Below are 23,506 nucleotides of genomic sequence, written 5' to 3' on the forward strand. Positions count from 1 at the left end.
ATACCGCAGCCCTCAAGGATCCTGCTGATCGCAGGCAGGAGACTACCTTGAAGTCAATTTATACACATACTGGTACCTTGCTCAGACCGGCGATAGCGTCGGCTTGGGTTTGTAGCGCTGTAGCAGCGTGGACAGATACCTTGTCTGCTGACATTGATACCCTGGATAAAGATACCATTTTACTGACCTTGGGTCATATAAAGGATGCTGTCCTATATATGAGAGATGCTCAGAGAGATGTTGGCCTACTGGGTTCCAGAGCCAACGCCATGGCGATTTCTGCCAGGCGAGCTCTGTGGACCCGCCAATGGACGGGTGATGCCGACTCAGAGGCATATGGAGGTTTTGCCTTACAAGGGTGAGGACTTATTTGGGGAAGGTCTCACGGACCTGGTTTCCACAGCTACCGCAGGTAAATCCACTTTTTTACCTTATGTTTCCTCACAGCCAAAGAAAACGCCACATTATCAGATGCAGTCCTTTCGGTCGCATAAATCCAAAAGAGTACGGGGATCTTCCTTTCTCGCCAGAGGTAGGGGCAGAGGGAAAAAGCTGCCAACTACAGCTAGTTCCCAGGAGCAGAAATCCTCCCCGGCTTCTACTAAATCCACCGCATGACGCTGGGGCTCCGCTGAAGGAGTCCGCCACAGTGGGGGCACGTCTTCGACTTTTCAGCCACGTCTGGGTTCAATCACATGTGGATCCCTGGGCAATAGAAATTGTTTCCCAGGGTTACAAGCTGGAATTCGAAGATGTGCCTCCTCGCCGGTTTTTCAAATCTGCCCTACCAGCTTCTTCCCCAGAGAGGGAGGTAGTTTTAAGTGCAATTCAAAAACTGTGTCTTCAACAAGTGGTGGTCAAAGTTCCCCTGCTTCAACAGGGGACGGGGTACTACTCAACCCTGTTTGTGGTCCCGAAACCGGACGGTTCGGTCAGACCCATTCTGAATTTAAAATCCTTTAACCTATACTTGAACAGGTTCAAATTCAAGATGGAATCGCTCAGAGCGGTCATCGCCAGCCTGGAAGGGGGCGATTATATGGTGTCTCTGGACATAAAGGATGCATACCTTCATGTCCCCATATATCCTCCTCATCAGGCGTTCCTGAGGTTTGCTGTACAGGATTGTCATTACCAATTTCAGACTTTGCCGTTTGGACTTTCCACGGGCCGAGCGTTTTCACCAAGGTAATGGCGGAAATGATGGTGCTCCTGCGCAGGGAGTCACAATTATCCCATACTTGGACTATCTCCTGATAAAAGCGAGATCGAGAGAACAGTTGCTGAACAACGTGTCACTCTCTCTGAGGGTGTTGCAGCAGCACGGCTGGATTCTCAATCTACCAAAGTCACAGTTGGTTCCAACGACCCGATTGCCTTTCTTAGGTTTTTCTCCCATTGGAAAAGGCCTAGGAACTCCAGAACTTGGTCAGGGACCTGTTAAAGCCAAAAAGGGTGTCGGTCCATCAATGCACTCGAGTAATGGGAAAGATGGTGGCGTCTTACGAGGTCATTCCCTTCGGCAGGTTCCATGCAAGGACTTTTCAGTGGGACCTTCTGGACAAGTGGTCCGGGTCCCATCTACATATTCATCAGAAGATCAGCCTGTCCCCCAGGGCCAGGGTATCTCTCTTGTGGTGGCTGCAGAGTACTCCCCTTCTAGAGGGTCGCAGGTTCGGCATTCAAGACTGGGTTCTGGTGACCACGGACGCGAGCCTCCGAGGATGGGGAGCAGTCACACTGGGAAGAAACTTCCAGGGACTGTGGTCAAGCCAGGAGGCTTGTCTACACCAACGTATTGGAATTGAGGGCCATATACAACGGCCTCCGTCAAGCGGAGAATCTTCTTCGCGACCTACCGGTTCTAATTCAATCAGACAACGTCGCAGCCGTGGCTCATGTAAACCGCCAAGGCGGGAAAAGGAGCAGAGTGGCAATGGCGGAAGCCAACAGGATTCTGCACTAGGCGGAAAATCACGTAAGCGCTCTGTCAGCTGTATTTATTCCGGGAGTGGACAACTGGGAAGCAGACTTCCTCAGCAGACACGATCTCCATCCAGGAGAGTGGGGTCTTCATCAAGAAGTCTTTGCAGAAATAGCAAGTCTTTGGGGCCTTCCTCAAATAGATATGATGCCGTCACGCCTCAACAAAAAACTTCCGAGGTATTGTGCCAGGTCAAGGGACCCTCAGGCAGTAGCAGTGGACGCCCTGGTGACACCGTGGGTGTTTCAGTCGGTCTATGTGTTCCCTCCTCTTCCTCTCATCTCAAAAGTATTGAGAATCATAAGACGAAAAGGAGTACAGACAATTCTCATTGTTCCAGATTGGCCTTGAAGGGCCTGGTTTCCGAATCTGCAGGAAATGCTCACAGTAGATCCGTGGCCGCTTCCTCTCAGAGAGGACCTATTGCAACAGGGGCCCTGTCTGTTCCAAGACTTACCGTGGCTGCGTTTGACGGCATGGCGGTTGAACGCCAGATCCTAGCAGGGAAGGGCATTCCGGACGAGGTCATCCCTATTCTGATAAAGGCTAGGAAGGAGGTGACAGCGAAACATCACCGTATCTGGAGGAAGTATGTCTCTTGGCGTGAAACCAAGAATGCTCCTCCGGAAGATTTCCATCTGGGCCGTTTTCTCCACTTCCTGCAGACTGGGGTGAATATGGGCCTAAAATTAGGCTCCATTAAGGTTCAGATTTCGGCCCTATCCATTTTCTTTCAGAAGGAATTGGCTTCTCTCCCAGAAGTCCAGAATTTTGTGAACGGAGTGCTGCATAGCCAGCCTCCTGTTGTGCCTCCAGTGGCCCCATGGGAGCTTAACGTGGTGTTACGATTCCTTAAGTCTCCCTGGTTTGAGCCTCTTCAATCCGGGGAATTAAAGTTTCTCACTTGGAAGGTGGTCATGTTGTTGGCCTTGGCATCGGCAAGGTGAGTGCCTGAGTTGGCGGCTTTGTCTCATAAATGCCCCTATCTGATTTTCCATGTGGATAGAGCTGAGTTGCGGATTCGTCCTCAATTTTTGCCTAAGGTGGTTTCCTCTTTTCATATGAACCAACCTATTGTGGTGCCTGTGGCTACGCGGGACTTGGAGGATTCCAAGTCCCTTGATGTGGTCAGGGCGTTGAAAATTTATGTAGCCAGAACGGCTCGGGTTAGGAAAACAGAGGCACTGTTTGTCCTGTATGCAGCCAACAAGGTTGGCGCTCCTGCTTCTAAGCAGACTATTGCTCGCTGGATCTGTAACACGATTCAGCAGGCTCATTCTACGGCTGGATTGCCGTTACCAAATTCGGTTAAGGCCCATTCCACTAGGAAGGTGGGCTCTTCTTGGGCGGCTGCCCGAGGCGTCTCGGCATTACAGCTTTGCCGAGCGGCAACTTGGTCGGTTTTAAACACCTTTGCAAAATTCTACACGTTTGATACCCTGGCTGATGAGGACCTCATGTTTCCTCAATCGGTGCTGCAGAGTCATCCGCACTCTCCCGCCCGTTTTGGAGCTTTGGTATAATCCCCATGGTCCTTACGGAGTCCCCAGCATCCTCTAGGACATAAGAGAAAATAAGATTTTAAACCTACCGGTAAATCTTTTTCTCCTAGTCCGTAGAGGATGCTGGGCGCCCGTCCCAGTGCGGACAACATTCTGCAAGACTTGTATATAGTTATTGCTTGCATAAGGGTTATGTTACAGTTTTGATCGGTCTTTGACTGATGCTGTTTATTTCATACTGTTGACTGGTTCGTATATTCCAGGTTATACGGTGTGGATGGTGTGGGCTGGTATGAATCTTGCCCTTAGATTAACAAAATTCTTTCCTCTTACTGTCCGTCTCCTCTGGGCACAGTTTCTCTAACTGAGGTCTGGAGGAGGGGCATAGAGGGAGGAGCCAGTGCACACCCATTCTAAAGTTCTTTATAGTGCCCATGTCTCCTGCGGAGCCCGTCTATACCCCATGGTCCTTACGGAGTCCCCAGCATCCTCTACGGACTAGGAGAAAAAGATTTACCGATAGGTTTAAAATCTTATTTTTTATTTGACCAATAATGACACGTCATTTTATGGATGAAAAAAATGCATCATGCAGGAAATTGGGGTACAAGGTATGGGACGGGTATATGGGGGTGCGTTGAGTAGGGCAGGTGTTTTTAGGCTTGCAGATGGGAGTCAATGGGTTTTTTGCCATGTGTGTGGTTTTTTTTTTTTTGTGTTTGTTTTTTTTATGGCTTAAAATGGCCCACATATATGCTATTACCCATTTTTATGTATCCCGAATTTAAGTAGATAATTATTTATTTTGCACAAAAAATTGCTTTCTATCTTTTTTTTTTATTTTTTTTTTTTAAAGGTTTTAGAATAATGGATATAGCAGCCATTTGACACATTTTAAGATCCCCAAATACTCTTTTGGTTTAAATCTTTATAGATTGTTATCCTATATTAGTTTGCTCAATAATCAGGAGCATGCATACTGGCAATAAGCAGAATGATCACGCAATAGGTATGTTATCATGGCTAATTGAATTCCCCCCTGGAATGCTTTTTTGGGAATTTTTTCTGTATGTTCACAAATATTCTATGGCCCATATAGGGTATGACAATTCGACCACTGGTGGAACTTTTAGCTGTGAAGAAGAAGCAGGAGAGTAAACGTTCTATAAATGAAGAGATTCACACACAGGTAAATCAGACAAATAAAATACCTCTATTCATTGCATAAAGAAATTGTTCACTAGGAAGAACAGTTAACCATTTGAAATGGCAAATTATATTGTACACTCGAAAGACTTGATAGATACTGCCTCTTGGGTACCTAAAATATCAAATATGTAACTGTTAGTCTCAACATTTATACAGGTTGAGTATCCCTTATCCAAAATGCTTGGGGCCAGAGGTATTTTGGATATCGGATTTTTTCGCATTTTGGAATAATAGCATGCCATAATGAGATATCATGGTGATGGGACCTAAATCTAAGCACAGAATGCATTTGTTTCATATACACCTTATACAGACAGCCTGAAGGTCATTTTAGCCAATATTTTTTATAACTTTTTACATTAAACAAAGTGTGTGTACATTCACATAATTCATTTATGTTTCATATACACCTTATACACACAGCTTGAAGGTAATTTAATACAATATTTTCTCTGATGTCCTAAGTGGATGCTGGGGACTCCGTCAGGACCATGGGGATTAGCGGCTCCGCAGGAGACAGGGCACAAAAGTAAAAGCTTTAGGATCAGGTGGTGTGCACTGGCTCCTCCCCCTATGACCCTCCTCCAAGCCTCAGTTAGGTTTTTGTGCCCGGCCGAGAAGGGTGCAATCTAGGTGGCTCTCCTAAAGAGCTGCTTAGAGTAAAAGTTTTATTAGGTTTTTTATTTTCAGTGAGTCCTGCTGGCAACAGGCTCACTGCAACGAGGGACTTAGGGGAGAAGAAGTGAACTCACCTGCGTGCAGGATGGATTGGCTTCTTAGGCTACTGGACACTAGCTCCAGAGGGACGATCACAGGTACAGCCTGGATGGGTCACCGGAGCCGCGCCGCCGACCCCCTTGCAGATGCTGAAGAGAGAAGAGGTCCAGAAATCGGCGGCTGAAGACTTCTCAGTCTTCATGAGGTAGCGCACAGCACTGCAGCTGTGCGCCATTGCTCTCAGCACACTTCACACCAACGGTCACTGAGGGTGCAGGGCGCTGGGGGGGGCGCCCTGGGCAGCAATGAAAGTACCTATACTGGCTAAAAATACATCACATATAGCCTCTGGGGCTATATGGATGTATTTAACCCCTGCCAGGTTGTCAGAAAAACGGGAGAAGAAGCCCGCCGAAAAAGGGGCGGGGCCTATTCTCCTCAGCACACAGCGCCATTTTCCCTCACAGAACTGCTGGAGGGAAGGCTCCCAGGCTCTCCCCTGCACTGCACTACAGAAACAGGGTTAAAACAGAGAGGGGGGGCACTTATTTGGCGATATGATTATATATTAAGATGCTATAAGGGAAAACACTTATATAAAGGTTGTCCCTGTATAATTATAGCGTTTTGGTGTGTGCTGGCAAACTCTCCCTCTGTCTCCCCAAGGGGCTAGTGGGGTCCTGTCCTCTATCAGCATTCCCTGTGTGTGTGCTGTGTGTCGGTACGTGTGTGTCGACATGTATGAGGACGATGTTGGTGAGGAGGCGGAGCAATTGCCTGTAATGGTGATGTCACTCTCTAGGGAGTCGACACCGGAATGGATGGCTTATTTAGGGAATTACGTGATAATGTCAACACGCTGCAAGGTCGGTTGACGACATGAGACGGCCGGCAAACAAATTAGTACCTGTCCAGGCGTCTCAAACACCGTCAGGGGCTTTAAAACGCCCATTTACCTCAGTCGGTCGACACAGACACGGACACTGACTCCAGTGTCGACGGTGAAGAAACAAACGTATTTTCCTTTAGGGCCACACGTTACATGTTAAGGGCAATGAAGGAGGTGTTACATATTTCTGATACTACAAGTACCACAAAAAAGGGTATTATGTGGGGTGTGAAAAAACTACCTGTAGTTTTTCCTGAATCAGATAAATTAAATGAAGGCGCTCACACGCTTATCACAAGTGGCGTTACCGTCTCCAGATACGGCCGCCATCAAGGAGCCATCTGATAGGAGGCTGGAAAATATCCTAAAAAGTATATACACACATATTGGTGTTATACTACGACCAGCGATCGCCTCAGCCTGGATGTGCAGCGCTGGGGTGGCTTGGTCGGATTCCCTGACTGAAAATATTGATACCCTTGACAGGGACAGTATTTTATTGACTATAGCGCATTTAAAGGATGCATTTCTATATATGCGAGATGCACAGAGGGATATTTGCACTCTGGCATCAAGAGTAAGTGCGATGTCCATATCTGCCAGAAGATGTTTATGGACACGACAGTGGTCAGGTGATGCAGATTCCAAACGGCACATGGAAGTATTGCCGTATAAAGGGGAGGAGTTATTTGGGGTCGGTCCATCGGACCTGGTGGCCACGGCAACAGCTGGAAAATCCACTTTTTTTTACCCCAAGTCACATCTCAGCAGAAAAAGACACCGTCTTTTCAGCCTCAGTCCTTTCGTCCCCATAAGGGCAAGCGGGCAAAAGGCCAGTCATATCTGCCCAGGGATAGAGGAAAGGGAAGAAGACTGCAGCAGGCAGCCCATTCCCAGGAACAGAAGCCCTCCACCGCTTCTACCAAGTCCTCAGCATGACGCTGGGGCCGTACAAGCGGACTCAGGTGCGGTGGGGGGTCGTCTCAAGAGTTTCAGCACGCAGTGGGCTCACTCGCAAGTGGACCCCTGGAGCCTACAAGTAGTATCCCAGGGGTACAGATTGGAAATTCGAGACGTCTCCCCCTCGCAGGTTCCTGAAGTCTGCTTTACCAACGTCTCCCTCCGACAGGGAGGCAGTATTGGAAACAATTCACAAGCTGTATTCCCAGCAGGTGATAATCAAAGTACCCCTCCTACAACAAGGAAAGGGGTATTATTCCACACTATATTGTGGTACTGAAGCCAGACGGCTCGGTGAGACCTATTCTAAATCCGAAATATTTGAACACTTACATACAAAGGTTCAAATCAAGATGGAGTCACTCAGAGCAGTGATAGCGAACCAGGAAGAAGGGGACTATATGGTGTCCCTGGACATCAGGGATGCTTACCTCCATGTCCCAATTTGCCCTTCTCACCAAGGGTACCTCAGGTTCGTGGTACAGAACTGTCACTATCAGTTTCAGACGCTGCCGTTTGGATTGTCCACGGCACCCCGGGTCTTTACCAAGGTAATGACCGAAATGATGATTCTTCTTCAAAGAAAATGGACGATCTCCTGATAAGGGCAAGGTCCAGAGAACAGTTGAAGGTCGGAGTAGCACTATCTCAAGTAGTTCTACGACCGCACGGGTGGATTCTAAATATTCCAAAATCGCAGCTGTTTCCGACGACACGTCTGCTGTTCCTAGGGATGATTCTGGACACAGTCCAGAAAAGGGTGTTTCTCCCGGAGAAGAAAGCCAGGGAGTTATCCGAGCTAGTCAGGAACCTCCTAAAACCAGGAAAAGTGTCAGTGCATCATTGCACAAGGGTCCTGGGAAAAATGGTGGCTTCTTACAAAGCGATTCCATTCGGCAGATTTCGCGCAAGAACTTTTCAGTGGGATCTGCTGGAAAAATGGTCCGGATCGCATCTTCAGATGCATCAGCGGATAACCCTGTCTCCAAGGACAAGGGTGTTTCTTCTGCGGTGGCTGCAGAGTGCTCATCTATTAAAGGGCCGCAGATTCGGCATTCAGGACTGGGTCCTGGTGACCACGGATGCCAGCCTGAGAGGCTGGGGAGCAGTCACACAGGGAAAAAATTTCCAGGGAGTGTGATATAGTCTGGAGACTTCTCTCCACATAAATATACTGGAGCTAAGGGCAATTTACAATGCTCTAAGCTTAGCAAGACCTCTGCTTCAAGGTCAGCCGGTATTGATCCAGTGGGACAACATCACGGCAGTCGCCCACGTAAACAGACAGGGCGGCACAAGAAGCAGGAGGGCAATGGCAGAAACTGCAAGGATTCTTCGCTGGGCGGAAAATCATGTGATAACACTGTCAGCAGTGTTCATTCCGGGAGTGGACAACTGGGAAGCAGACTTCCTCAGCAGGCACGACCTCCACCCGGGAGAGTGGGGACTTCATCGGGAAGTCTTCCACATGATTGTGAACCGTTGGGAAAGACCAAAGGTGGACATGATGGCGTCCCGCCTGAACAAAAAACTGGACAGGTATTGCGCCAGGTCAAGAGACCCTCAGGCAATAGCTGTGGACGTTCTGGTAACACCGTGGGTGTACCAGTCGGTGTATGTGTTCCCTCCTCTGCTTCTCATACCCAAGGTACTGAGAATTATAAGACGTAGAGGAGTAAGAACTATACTCGTGGCTCCGGATTGGCCAAGAAGGACTTGGTACCCGGAACTTCAAGAAATGCTCACAGAGGACTCATGGCCTCTGCCGCTAAGAAGGGACTTGCTTCAGCAAGTACCATGTCTGTTCCAAGACTTACCGCGGCTGCGTTTGACGGCATGGCGGTGGAACGCCGGATCCTAAGGGAAAAGGGCATTCCGGAAGAGGTCATTCCTACCCTGGTCAAAGCCAGGAAGGAGGTGACCGCACAACATTATCACCACATGTGGCGAAAATATGTTGCGTGGTGTGAGGCCAGGAAGGCCCCACGAAGAAATTTCAACTCGGTCGATTCCTGCATTTCCTGCAAACAGGAGTGTCTATGGGCCTCAAATTGGGGTCCATTAGGGTTCAAATTTCGGCCTTGTCAATTTTCTTCCAGAAAAGATTGGCTTCAGTTCCTGAAGTCCAGAAGTTTGTCAAGGGAGTACTGCATATACAACCCCCTTTTGTGCCTCCAGTGGCACTGTGGGATCTCAACGTAGTTCTGGGATTCCTCAAATCACATTGGTTTAAACCGCTCAAATCTGTGGATTTGAAATATCTCACATGGAAAGTGACCATGCTGTTGGCCCTGGCCTCGGCCAGGCGAGTGTCAGAATTGGCGGCTTTGTCTCACAAAGCCCATATCTGATTGTCCATTCGGACAGGGCAGAGCTGCGGACTCGTCCCCAGTTTCTCCCTAAGGTGGTGTCAGCGTTTCACCTGCACCAGCTTATTGTGGTACCTGCGGCTACTAGGGACTTGGAGGACTCCAAGTTGCTGGATGTTGTCAGGGCCCTGAAAATATAGGTTCCAGGACGGCTGGAGTCGGGAAAACTGACTTGCTGTTATCCTGTAGGCACCCAAAAAACTGGGTGCTCTTGCTTCTAAGCAGACGATTGCTAATTGGATGTGTAGTACAATTCAGCTTGCACATTCTGTGGCAGGCCTGCCACAGCCAAAATATGTAAATGCCCATTCCACAAGGAAGGTGGGCTCATCTTGGGCGGCTGCCCGAGGGGTCTCGGCTTTACAACTTTGCCGAGCTGCTACTTGCTCAGGGGCACACCCTGGCTGAGGAGGACCTGGAGTTCTCTCATTCGGTGCTGCAGAGTCATCCGCACTCTCCCGCCCGTTTGGGAGCTTTGGTATAATCCCCATGGTCCTGACGGAGTCCCCAGCATCCACTTAGGACGTCAGAGAAAATAAGAATTTACTTACCGATAATTCTATTTCTCGTAGTCCGTAGTGGATGCTGGGCGCCCATCCCAAGTGCGGATTGTCTGCAATACTTGTACATAGTTATTGTTACAAAAATCGGGTTATTATTGTTGTGAGCCATCTTTTCAGAGGCTCCGCTGTTATCATGCTGTTAACTGGGTTCAGATCACAGGTTGTACAGTGTGATTGGTGTGGCTGGTATGAGTCTTACCCGGGATTCAAAATCCTTCCTTATTGTGTACGCTCGTCCGGGCACAGTATCCTAACTGAGGCTTGGAGGAGGGTCATAGGGGGAGGAGCCAGTGCACACCACCTGATCCTAAAGCTTTTACTTTTGTGCCCTGTCTCCTGCGGAGCCGCTAATCCCCATGGTCCTGACGGAGTCCCAGCATCCACTACGGACTACGAGAAATAGAATTATCGGTAAGTAAATTCTTATTTTTAATAACTTTGTGTATTAAACAAAGTTTGTGTACATTGAGTCATCAAAAAACAAAGGTTTCACTATCTCACTCTCACTCAGAAAAGTCCGTATTTCGGAATATTCCGTATTTCGGAATATTTGGATATGGGATACTCAACCTGTATAACCATAGCCTATGTAAAGGTTATACCAACTAACCTAAATGTTACTAGCAATGGCCAAGTCTATAATATTAAAGCTTATTCAAAATACATCTGTAATGATCTGAGGACTACTATTAGAATGTATATAGTACCACAACATTATGCAGCATTGTACCATAGAGAAATAGAGCATCGTATAGAGGGCCAACAGGCAACATATAGGACACCTAAATCATCAATATATTTTATATATGGCGTTTGAAATTCTGCAACACCAGGCTGTCCTAAAAACACACGAATACAATTAAGGATAATAACAAATACATTTAGTGGTGCAACTGTAATGGGTGTTGGGTGCACATGGTCCCCAGAACTTGCTGGTTGTACTGTGCCAGAGTCTTTGCTGTCTTCTGTGCAGGAGCCATATTCAAACATTGTTGCAAATGTGGTGCTACTGGCAGTCAGGTAACTTGGAAAGGTTAGAGGCCAGCTGATAATAAAAAATAACAAAAAAACAAACAAACTGTGGTACAAACAAATACAGATACAATAGCAGAAATAAAGTACATATTCCATGCATAGAAATTAAACAAACAGTACATAAATGTGTCATAAGAAACAAGAGACATACAAAGTAGGCATAGGGCTGGGATGAGACATAAATAACAAGCCTACATTCTAGAAGGAGGGGTTAATGAAAACCAATAAGAGCAATAGGAACACAAGTAGCTGTGATGTGTGGAGGAAGTAGTGGGAGTCGACTTGAGATCCTAGGACGCGGCATGGTAAGCAAGTATGAAGGAGTAGGTTTTGAGGGAGCATTTGCATGATTGATGAGTCTGATAAGCCAAGGAGTTCTATAGGTGGAGAGCAAGTTGGTAGAAGTCTTGGAGATGTTGAAGAGGATGGGTATAGGCCTGAGGCGAAGTGGAATGGTTCAGATGGGGTAGTATGTTATTAGCAATTTCAGATGTACTTTATGGAGCAGAATCTTTTAAGGTAAGGGAGGGTGAGTTAATTCGATTGAGTGGTTAGCCATGAAGATATTTGCAGAGTGGAAGGGGGATGGGGAGGGGGGATTATCCTAGTTCAAGCAGTGTGGGTGGGTTGGGTAAGGTCATGGACGAGGAGGAGGATGTTACAGCAGTCAAGATGGGAGATCTGAGAGAGCACCATAGTTTTTGTTGTGAGCATGGAAGAAGCATATTTTGGTAATGTTGCTGAGAAGTCTGTGACAGGACTGAAAGAGGGAATGGATGTGATGGCAGAGCCTGTGATGACACTCAGGACAGTGGACATGATGATCAGTGGAGAGTTTGATGTGGTCAACTGGGAGTGAGTTTGGGGGGAAGGAAGGGGGGGTTGGCAACAAGCCCAGGTTTGGGCATATTCAATTTGAGGTGGCCTTTGGCCATTACACATAGTTGAACACAGGATAAGAAAGGTTGGTGAAGGAAGGTACATTTAGGTGCAGTCTGTGGGTAGTGGAGACTGATGTAGCATAGAAGTTTTCCAGAAATGAAGCATAATTCTGTAATCATGGGTCTTCAACCTGTGGCCCTCCAGCTGCTGTGGAACTACACATCCTAGCATGTCCTGCCACAGTTATGCTGCTAAGTCATGCTAAAACTGAGGCAGGACGTGCTGGGATGTGTAGTTCCACAGCAGCTAGTGGGCCGCAGGTTGAAGACCCATGCTGTAGATAAAACTTTTTATAGGTAATGTGTTTATTCTTGTACCATGTTCTGTATAACAATTGTTAAATACAAAGATGGGAGAAAACAGGAGGAGAGGGCCCATGCGCTTGTGAAATCTTGCAATCAAATCTAAGGTTATGATGTAATCTTTCTCTGCAAGTGGACAGCTGGTCAGAGCTGCAGAAGTGTGTTGGTTTTTTTTTTTGTTTTTTTTAGTGCTCACGTGCAATCACCAGAGGATAACCTTATCATGGGTTATACCACTGGAAAGATTGTACTTCACTCTTTCAACCGAGGGCCACCTAGAGGTGACAGGATGGGGCAATAAAACAGGGAGAGATGCATTTATAGCAGCACATATCGTGTTGCTATAGTGCTTCCTGCTTCGCCTCACAGGAAGGTACATTGGGGGTCATTCCGAGTTGTTCGCTCGCAAGCTGCTTTTAGCAGCTTTGCACACGCTAACCCGCCGCCTACTGGGAGTGAATCTTAGCTTATCAAAATTGCAAACGAAAGATTCGCAATATTGCGAAAAGACTTCTCTGTGCAGTTTCTGAGTAGCTCGAGACTTACTCTGCCAGTGCGATCAGTTCAGTGCTTGTCGTTCCTGGTTTGACGTCACAAACACACCCAGCGTTCGCCCAGACACTCCTCCGTTTCTCCAGCCACTCCCGCGTTTTTCCCAGAAACGGTAGCGTTTTTTCACACACTCCTATAAAACGGCCAGTTTCCGCCCAGAAACACCCACTTCCTGTCAATCACATTACGATCACCAGAACGAAGAAAAAACCTCGTAATGCCGTGAGTAAAATTCCTAACTGCATAGCAAATTTACTTGGCGCAGTCGCACTGCGGACATTGCGCATGCGCATTAGCGACTATTCGCTCCGTTGCGAGAAAAAAATAACGAGCGAACAACTCGGAATGACCCCCCATTGTTGTAGTGTCCATATTTTATTTTAGTGGGATAGTATGCAGATTACAGTATTACTTAGAAATCCCATGCTCAAGCTGCAGATTTGCGCAGCCAGCTATGTTTGAGTAGCTAACAATTAAAATTCCCAGATTCTAAGACTCAAAATAACTTTTATTTTAATGGATGCGTGGAAGCTTATGTCACGCACACAGTCAGGGGGCTACGTTGTGACACATCCGTGCAATCTGTCTCTGGTCACATTGATTACTTCCCCTTTTATGATAAGTATGTGAAGAAATGTTTTGATGCATTATTCAGTGTTTACTTTACATTTTTATTTATTTATTTTTTCAGTCTAACTGCAGGGTTTTATTTTTAGCATTGGATTTTTCTAGCGAAAATCCTGAAGCGTTATTGGCAAGGCACATACACACACATGTATGTATACACGCGCACACTGGGGGTATCCAATTGCAGGTGATCCATTTTCAGCTGTGGAGCCATGAGTTTGACTTGCCTCGAGTAGTCCTTTGTTTACTCACAGCATGGTACTAAAAATTGGTTGACGTTTCTGCCCACAGTAGGATCTTTATCAAGACTCCAGTCAGCGTGACACGCTGCATGACCTGCTGTGCATGAGAGCCTTCTTAAATACCTCTAACAGATCAAAACAGTCCACCCCTGGAAATGACAATGCATCCTCTAAATGGCACAACCTAAAAGTATTTGTCAGTAAAGTAAACCATATATGTAGGCATACAGGACTACTATAGGGTACAATCACCCATCTGCAATCTAGATAAATCTTGTATTTACAATAAAACGATTTCTGGGTATTAAAGAGGCCCCTGAAAGAATTATTAGCCTTCACTTACATATAACAAAACCCATATAGAAATTAAAAATAAATAGTCTAAATACATTTCTGTGATGCCTTGAACTCTTTCTGCCATTTCAACTTCATTCAGAATCAGTGACACTGTGTGTGTGTGTGTGTGTGTGTGTGTGTGTGTGTGTGTGTGTGTGTGTGTGTGTGTAATTTGGGCACTACTTTGTCTCCAGCAAGCGCAAGGAGTGGGATTATTTGCATGGAGGCAAGTGGGGATAATGTATAATTTATAAAATGTAAGCATTTTCTTTTATACTGCTAAATATCAAACTTTTAGCAGCTGCCTTCTGTGTCTCCAGGCCCTAGTCCCCACAGCATCCCTCCAGCCATAGCCCCCACAGCGTTCCTCCAGCCCCGACACTTACCTTCACCCCACTGAATGCGCATTGTATCTCCAGATTATCTGCAGCAGATTGGTAAGGGGGGTACACACGGAGCGATATTTACTTAATTTCTAAGCAATCTGACCAGATTGCTTAGAAATTGAGAAAACATCGCTCCGTGTATAGTGGTGCCCGCGACAGCGATGCGCGGCACTATCTAGTGAGATCGCTCACTTCGCCGGGTGAAGGGATTCCCCCCCTCTCTCTCATCGCGCTGTGTGCTGAGCTTGAGAGATTGCTCAGCACACATCTCCGGGACAAATCTCCCCTTTAATGGGTAATAAAGTCAATAGAGTGGCAGGCCCTTGGTGGCTGATTTGGTGCAAAAATGGGATTAAAAAGTATAATGTTGTAAGATTGATGATAGACGATGAATTCTTATAATTTCAGAACTATAATATATAAATTATATAAATGTGTGCATAAATATATTCTGTAATATTAACATGTTTATATAGCGCTAATAAATTCCATTGCGCTTTACAATTGGGAACAAGCCGTAATATAACAAAACTGGGTAATAAAAGACAGACATACAGTAGAGGTAAGAGGGTCCTGCTTGTATTCATACAATTTATAGTAAAATAGGCGTTGATAGACTAGGAGAAGTGCTACCTATTACAAAATGGTACTGCCAGATTGCAGAGTTTCTTTGTGGGCTGTGTGTCCCAGTCACAAAGGAATGTTGGTCCAAAGGACCCTACACACTTGGCGATATTGATGGACGATATGAACGTTATCTTTCAAAAATGATTGATAAATCATTCATATCGTCCAGCGTGGATGCATCAATGATAAACGATACGCGTCCCCGCAGTCGTTCATCATTGGTCGAGTATCATTCATCAATGTAATGTCATATCGTCCAAATCAGTCATAAAAATCGTTCAGTGTATGTAAAATATCGTTAATGAACAATCGGCCAACGATAAAATCGTTTGTCGTTAAAATCAGCCAAATCGCCACGTGTGTAGGGCCCTTAAGATGTGAAAGTGAAGAACGAGAAAATATGTGAGTATGTGTGTGGATTGTGTAGATGTGATGCGATTGGGTAGGATAGCTTAAGGAGGTTGTCTGGGTAGGTTTGGGAATTTGATTAGCTTGTCGGAAGAGGTGAATTTTTAGAGAAAGCTTGAAGGTTTGGAGAGTAGAAGAGTCTTATTGTGCGTTGGAAGGCATTCCACAGAGTGGGTGCAGCCTGAAAAAAGTTGTGCAACCAGGATTGGAAACAGATAATGCTTGTGGGTGGGAGATGCCAATCTTGAGTGGAGAGGATCGAGTTAGCAGATATTTTGATCTTTGGATATGCAGCAGAATTGCATTTTTATTTTATTTTTGTTTCCTCATTTGTTCATGAATAAAGGGCATGGATAAATGTACAGTACATTTCTGTGCCCCATTTCCTGCATGCATTGGTCATGAGGAAAGATTCTTCCATGCTGTGTACTTTCAGTCACTGCAGCACATGCAAGCTATTTATATACGTTCTCGTGCTGTAACTTTCCACACAGCATCACTCTGTGTTCGCCGACTTAACAGATCATCTGTGTGGTCTTCAAAGTGATTTCCAAATCCCTAGTTTTGAACAGTTGTCTTGTGATGTCGCCTATGTTACAGGTACTGCATCATTGAGATCTGTTGTCTTTCCTGAAGTCTCTCCACTGCCAGGTCTACTTCTGTCACTCCCTGGATATGGTTTTACTGCAGTGTTTGAATATATGCTGTGTACTATGTTGTGTATTGCATATATGCTTTGTTTTTATGTCTAACTCCTGTATGACTGTGCCTAACAAATAAAGGATGACGATGATACTTCAATTAAGAATCTTTTTTTTTTTTTTTTTTTTTTGTTATTCCATCTATTTATTTCTTTAGTTCCTAGACCACCTTCTGACTGGAATTGAAGACATATGTGGTCACTATGGCCATCATCACTGGAAGGACAAGTAAGTTCCTGCATATCTTTATCTTGTATGTCTTCTGTATGTGTTTCTTTGTGTGTGCATGGGACATCTCCATCCTAATCTTGTGCACCAGTTTGCTGTGTGTGTGTGTGTGTGTGTGTGTGTTTTCCTAGATTTAGCTGTTACAAGTGTAACCTATAATTAAGGACAAGTAGTCTTTTCACCAATATTTATACAGTTCTAGTTGCTCCTTTTTGTTTTGTTGACTTCTCTATATTTGCTTACCGCATTCAATGACAATCTAAAACATGCATCAAAATATATAGGTAATGTTTAGCAGTTTAATTGCAACTTGGAGGACATGGTGAGCCAGGGTAGGTATTTGCATGTGCTAGTGATGAGGAAGGTCTGTCTTGTGACATTTAAAATATATTGATACTGGGATAGATGCTTGAGGGGAACGCCAGATTGGAGGAGGTTGTAGTAGTGATGGCTGGAGACAAAAAAAAAAAGCCATAGGTTTCTCATACGTCCTAGAGGATGCTGGGGACTCCAAAAGGACCATGGGGTATAGACTGATCCGCAGGAGCTTGGGCACACTATAAAGACTTAAACTGGGTGTGAACCGGCTCCTCCCTCTATGCCCCTCCCCCATACCTCAGTTAGACTTTGTGCCCAGGAGTGATGGGTCACACACTAGGGAAGCTCTCCTGAGTTTCTCTAAAAGACTTTGTTAGGTTTTTTATTCTCAGGAAGACCTGCTGGCTACAGGCTCCCTGCATCGTGGGACTGAGGGGAGAGAAGCAGGACCTACTTCTTAGTTCAAAGGCTCTGCTTCTCAGCTACTGGACACCATTAGCTCCAGAGGGTTCGATCACTTGGTGCGCCTAGCTGCTTGTTCCCGGAGCCATGCCGCCACCCCCCTCACAGAAGCCAGAAGAAAGAAGCCAGGTGAGTATGTGAAGAACAGAAGACTTCAGTGACGGCAGAAGACTTCAGTGACGGAGGTACAGCGGTCGGGCTGCGCTCCATGCTCCCACACCAAACGGCACTCACAGGGTGCAGGGCGCTGGGGGGGGAGCGCCCTGGGCAGCAAGTTACTGGGTTTTCTTTTTGAGTCTGGCATTAAAAGCATTTTGGTGCCTGAGCACCGTGTTTCATTTCCCCTGCCAGTGTGGTTAGCGCTACGCGCCTTTGATCCCCCGCCGCCGCTTACACGGGTGAAGGGCGCGCGCGGGGGGGGTAGGCGCACTGGGCAGCATAGATAGATAGATGGTATGTATGTGCTTTGGGGGTCCCGGGCGCCGCATATAATAACCTGCCATTAGAGCTGCGGGCCGCGGCGTGCCGGGGCTCCCGCATGCTGTCTGTTGCCTGGGTGCAGGGCGCCCGGGGGGGTCGCCCTGAGCAGCATTGGAGATTGTAAATGTATGGTGGTTTTACACTATATAGGGTGCTCGACCTGTTTTTTTACTGTATAAGGGGGCTATAGCACGCTGCGGGGGGCGGGGCATAGCCTCACACATAGAGTCAGCGCCATTTTCCCTCCTGTCCCCGCCAAGAGGTTTGTCAGGCACAAACAGGGGGGGGGGGGCATTGTGTTAGAGGGTTATGTTGCACTTATATATGCTTCCTCTCAGATATACCCAATTTGGTGCACTTGTGTCGGCAGGCGTAAGTGTGCTGTTATAAAACCCTATGGCGGTCCCTGTCTGCATCGCCGACGCACGTGAGTACTCGCTACAACATAATGAGTAGATATTATATGGAATGGGTGACCCTGTCGGCACAGTCTGTTGTCGCCAGGGTAAGTGGACATGAGATATCTGACTTATACCTTGTGTATATACAGTGGTACGTTGTTTCCCTCAGACCGCCTAGGGTAGCAAGACGGTAATTTGCCGGGTTACTAATCCCTACTGTCAAAAAGGGGGGATAACTGTCGGCTTCGCCGGCGCATGGCTGTACTTGATTCGGGAAATTAAGTATTAGCAAATGGGTGTTTGTGTGCTTAAACAATAAACACGATAGGGGAGATACGGTTCTTTATGGATGCCCCGTAGGCTTCAACGGTATTTCCTGGGTAAAAAAATTATCAGGCTGTTTTTGCCTTGTACCTGTTTATATATTTAATATATATATATATATATATATATATATATATATATATATATATATATATATATATGTGTATGTATTTATAGGTATATGTGGGGGGAGTGTTATCAAAATTGTATTTGTAGGCTTCACTCAGACTCCTCGGGGTTCAGTGATTATTATTATTATTTTTTGCCCGCTGACTATTACTTGCTGTCGACACTTACTAAGTTTCTGTCGACCATAATGTTCCTGGTAGATCCACTGTGGGGGCATGCCAGTACATGGTCATACACATCCGTAACACATTATTGTCACTAGGGACCTGACTGGTCTGGACAATCCACTTGCGTATAGGTTATATCTACATGTGTGTATATATGTAGATATAGGTTATATATGCATGATTAGGATATTTGTGTTTTATTGTGTATTACCATGAATGCTGAAATAATGGTATTCTTTTCATGTGCTGGTCGCTCTGTTGATTAAGCTCTAGATTGGCCGTAACGAGTTGGTTTCGATCATCTCAAGGAGTCCGAATATTATTCTCTTCACAACGCGGAGAGAAAATGATGACAGTCAACTCCTGGTACGCAGAGCCCGGTCGCAAAGGATCATACACAGGCAGCTAAGTGAAATTTTATTTTATTTCTATACTTTGACCTGTATGCACTTGAGGAGTGTTGTATTTGGGTAGGCATCCGACAGAATTACCCTACCCAGAGTGGGTGGGCTTGCCTATGTTTATTCTACCTTATAACATTACAGCAGCCTGACACGTGACAGCAGGAGGTGTGACCGGAAAAATGCGGAGGATGTCTCCGGGAGATGCTGGTGGGAGGTAGACAGCTGTTTGGTGTGGCCTCTGTTCAGTCAATCTCGACGGATTCCACTGGTAAGTCTAACTTCGTGAGTTAGCCTCCTTCGTAACGGTTGGTGACGCATTCTTTTGTGGGATACAGTCGTTTTATCCGGTTCGATACCATTATTATTTTTTTCCTTTTCTGTGCAGACAGTGGAAGGTGAAAAGTAAGCGTTCTGCAGCCTTGTTAGGTTCGCAGAAGTGGATGTCGTTTTCTGGTTCCACTACATCCACCACTTGTCGCTGAGTCTATCTGGCTGGTCCTCACTTCGGTGAGCACTCGTCTACTAATTTTCAGTTAGTCCGGGAATAGACTGGGACCTGTAAGTTATTTATAGAGTCCAAAGGGGGACATTCTGAGTTACGGTTGTTTCCCCTTACCGTTTTTTCTAATAGATCTTGCCGTTCCCCTCTGGAAGGGGAGGTAGTACGCGACGCCATACAGAGGTGCGTCAGGTTCAGGACATTGCCTGATTGTCCCTATATAAAGGTGCAAATCGTTGTTCTCTCTGACTGTTCTTCGACACAGGGATTGACGGTTGTTCCCAACGACGCAGAGGTCAAAGGTGGGCTTCAGAGTAGATACTGACCGGTTAAGGTTCGGTGTTTTTCCTGTGGAAAGAGGTCTGAGGATCCAGAGTTGGATCGGTTTTGAGGTGACACCTCATCAATATGTTTTATTAATATAACAGATGGGTGCGGCCTAAGAGGCCTTTTTCGGTGAGCAGGTCTAATACCAGAGTGGTGTTCAAGGGACCAGTTGGAAGTGTGTCCGGGTCTCACATGCGCATGCACCGGAATATAATCCTAACGGCCAGGACATCGTTCCTGTGGTGTCTGCTCGGTTCTCTCCTTCTAGAGGAAAGAAGGTTCGGGATCCAGGTTTAAATCCTGGTGCATACAGATCTCCGAAGCTGGGGAGCAGTCCTTTGCACGTATTTCCAGAGGATAAGGTCAAGTTGGGAAGCTTGTCTGTTATAAGTTTTCTTGAATTAAGAGCTATTTTCGACGACCGTATTCTTCGTGTTCTGCCCGTGTTAGTTCTGCCTGACGACTTGTCAGCAGGGGCATAAGTAGGCAGCTATGGCGGAACGAGGAGCAAAACGGCAATGGCGGAAGATGCACAGTTTGCAGTTGAGTGGGACGTCTGGTAAACGCTATGTTAGCAGTCTTAGTCCCGGAGGTAAATGACGGTGAAATAGATTTCCTCTGACGCGATATCCAGCCGGAAAAATTCAGTCATCGAGAAGCTTGCCCAGATGTGCCAAGTCTTTGAGGAGTGTCGCAATTGGACATGTTGGCGTCTCGCCTCAACGAGAAACCTCAGGGAGTTTGTTCCAGGTCAAGGGACACTCAAGATATAGCAGTGGCCATCCTCGTGACACCGTGGGTGTTTTTAGCGGTCTCTGTGGCCTCTCCGCTTTCACTTTTCGGACGATGGTAAGCGTAAGAGAATCAAAGGTTCCGGGGATCCTCTTGAATCCGGTCTAGCCAGCGAGGGTTGGCTATCCAGTTTTTCATGGTTTACTCATGGAAGATTACTGCCCTCTTCCTCTACGTGAGGTTATGTTACAACAAGTTCAGGGCGTGTATCATGTCTTACCGCGGCTGCGTCTGACGGCAGGGCGATTGAATGCCATATCCTAAGCCGAACGGGTGTTCCCAGTGAAGTCGTTTATTCAAATCTTCAGGCTAGGAGAGAACTAACGGTAAAGCGTTACCACCGTAGTTGTAGTTGTTATGTGTCTTGGTGTGTATCCAGGAAGGCTTCTGTGGCAGACTTTCAGCTAGGTCGTGCTTATCCATATTTTACTAGCCGGTGTGGATGCAAGCCTAATAAGTTTCTTTACAAGTTTTCTCTCTTGGAAAGTGGTCATGCTATTGACTTTGATGTCCGCAAGGCGGGTGTCGGAAGTGGTGGTTTTGTCTCACAAGTGCCTTGTTTGATCTTTCAGGTGGATAGAGAGGAATTGAGTACTCGGTTGGTAGTTCTACCAAGAGTGGTTTCTGGGTTTCGCAGAAATCGGCCTATTTTGATGCCGGTGGTTAATTAGGCATTACCTGATTCCAATTCCCTTGATCTAGCCAGGGATGGGAGTATGTAGGTCGCCAATTTTGGCTCAGTTTGGAGATACAGAGGCTCTGTTTGTCTGGTATGTTCCCAACATAGTTTGGGAGACTGCGTTCTGCAGTCTGTTACACGCTGAATCTGTGATGCGGTTTGGCATGTTCGTTCTACGGCTGGATTGCTGTTACTGAAGTTGGTGGAAGCCCATTCTAATGGAAAGATGAGCTCTTCTTGGGCGGATGCCCGAGGAGTCTCGGCGGTTCAACTTTGCCAAGCGGATTCTGGGTAGGGATCAAACGCTTTGGCTATGCTCTACAAGTTTGATGCCCTGTTTTTTGGGGACCTTTGTCTGCTCATTCGGTGCTGCAGAGTCGTTCGCACTCTCCCGCCCGTTTTGGAGCTTTGGTATAAACCCCATGGTCGTTTTGGAGTCCCGGCATCCTATAGGACGTATGAGAAAATAGGATTTTGGTACCTACCGGTAAATCCTTTTCTCTTAGTCCGTAGAGGATGCTGGGCGCCCGTCCCATGGCGTACTGTGTCTGCAGTTATTGCTTTTGGTTACACCCTGGTGGTGTGTCCTCTCTGTCAGGCGGTTGCTGCCGTTGTTCATGCCAAGGCATGCGGGGTCTAATTTTTGTTTCTGTGGACACACGGTTGTGTTACATTTTCTCTCAGCATCTGGCTGTGTTTTGTTCCTGCCGTTGGCTGGTTTTCTACTGACTGCCACGCTCTACGGTGTGTTTGAGGTGTGAGCTGGTATGACACTCACCGTGTTTATAACGATAAATTCTTTCCTCGAAATGTCCATCTCTCCTGGGCACAGTTTTCTAACTGAGGTCTGGGGGAGGGGCATAGAGGGAGGAGCCGGTTCACACCCAGTTTAAGTCTTTATAGTGTGCCCAAGCTCCTGCGGATCAGTCTATACCCCATGGTCCTTTTGGAGTCCCCAGCATCCTCTACGGACTAAGAGAAAAGGATTTACCGGTAGGTACCAAAATCCTATTTTTGGTAGCATCTTGCATAAGACAAAAGTGTATGATGACAAGGTATTGTCAACAGCACTGAGTGTGAGACTAGATGTGAGGAATAAGTGACAACAAGGCAACGGATTTGATAGACTGAGAAAAATGGTGTATTATAGATGCTGAGGGAAACTTGAGGGGATGTGGTGACTCTGGAAGGAGAGAAGATCAGCTCTGTTTTGGACTAATTAAGCGTTGGGTAGCATTGCAGCATACAGGTGGAGATTGCAAAGAAATGGTTGATAACATGAAATGCAAAAGTGGGAGAGGTCTGGAGATCATTAGCAGAATGAACAAATTAGTTCTCCAAGTGTAGAAGTGTACAGTGAGAAAAGCAGAGGGCCAAGAGCAGAGACTTGTGGGATTTGAGGGTATGTTGCCAGTGTTAGAGACACTATAGGAAGTGAATCAGGGAAGAACGGTAAAAGTCCAATTGAGTAAAGAGGGTGATTCATCTTTTTTAAATGCAGTATAGGATAAGTTAACCTTAGACTTTGCTGGAAGTAGGTCATTGATCACTTCAGTGGGTCCTGTCTCAGTGGAGCATGAAGTGACAGGTAATATAATATGTATATTCTTTTTAAGATTTGGTGCAGAGGGATCATATCATCTAGTATATTTTATTTATAGTTTGAATCTAGATGAGTAGATCAAAATATATTTAGATATTGGCAAGGCATTTAATATATGATAACATATATAATAAATGAAACCAGAAATGGAAGTTCTTGGATTCAGGTAGTGGAATGGATTAAGGTTTGACTGAAGGACAGGATGCAGATTTGTACTCCATGCTCAGATGATTGGCTGGTAATCATTGGGAACACCTCAGGGAATGCTCCTGTTTTGTGTAATGAGGCCTACAAGGTATGGTATACAGGTGAAACTCAGAAAATTAGAATATCATGCAATAG

The 23,506-nt window shown here is 46.2% G+C and overlaps 1 protein-coding gene across 1 annotated transcript in view; it reads left to right on the forward strand.

The window, feature by feature from the left end:
- SLC9A1 (solute carrier family 9 member A1) overlaps positions 1-23,506 on the forward strand; it is a 148,691-nt gene that overhangs the window by 100,350 nt on the left and 24,835 nt on the right. Inside the window, exons 6-7 of the mRNA XM_063954704.1 lie at positions 4,586-4,675; positions 16,509-16,579. Coding sequence (XP_063810774.1) covers positions 4,586-4,675; positions 16,509-16,579 — 161 coding nt within the window. The remainder of the gene's footprint in view (positions 1-4,585; positions 4,676-16,508; positions 16,580-23,506) is intronic.

Source organism: Pseudophryne corroboree, chromosome 2 (genome assembly GCF_028390025.1).
Source record: "Pseudophryne corroboree isolate aPseCor3 chromosome 2, aPseCor3.hap2, whole genome shotgun sequence".
NCBI lineage: Eukaryota > Metazoa > Chordata > Amphibia > Anura > Myobatrachidae > Pseudophryne > Pseudophryne corroboree.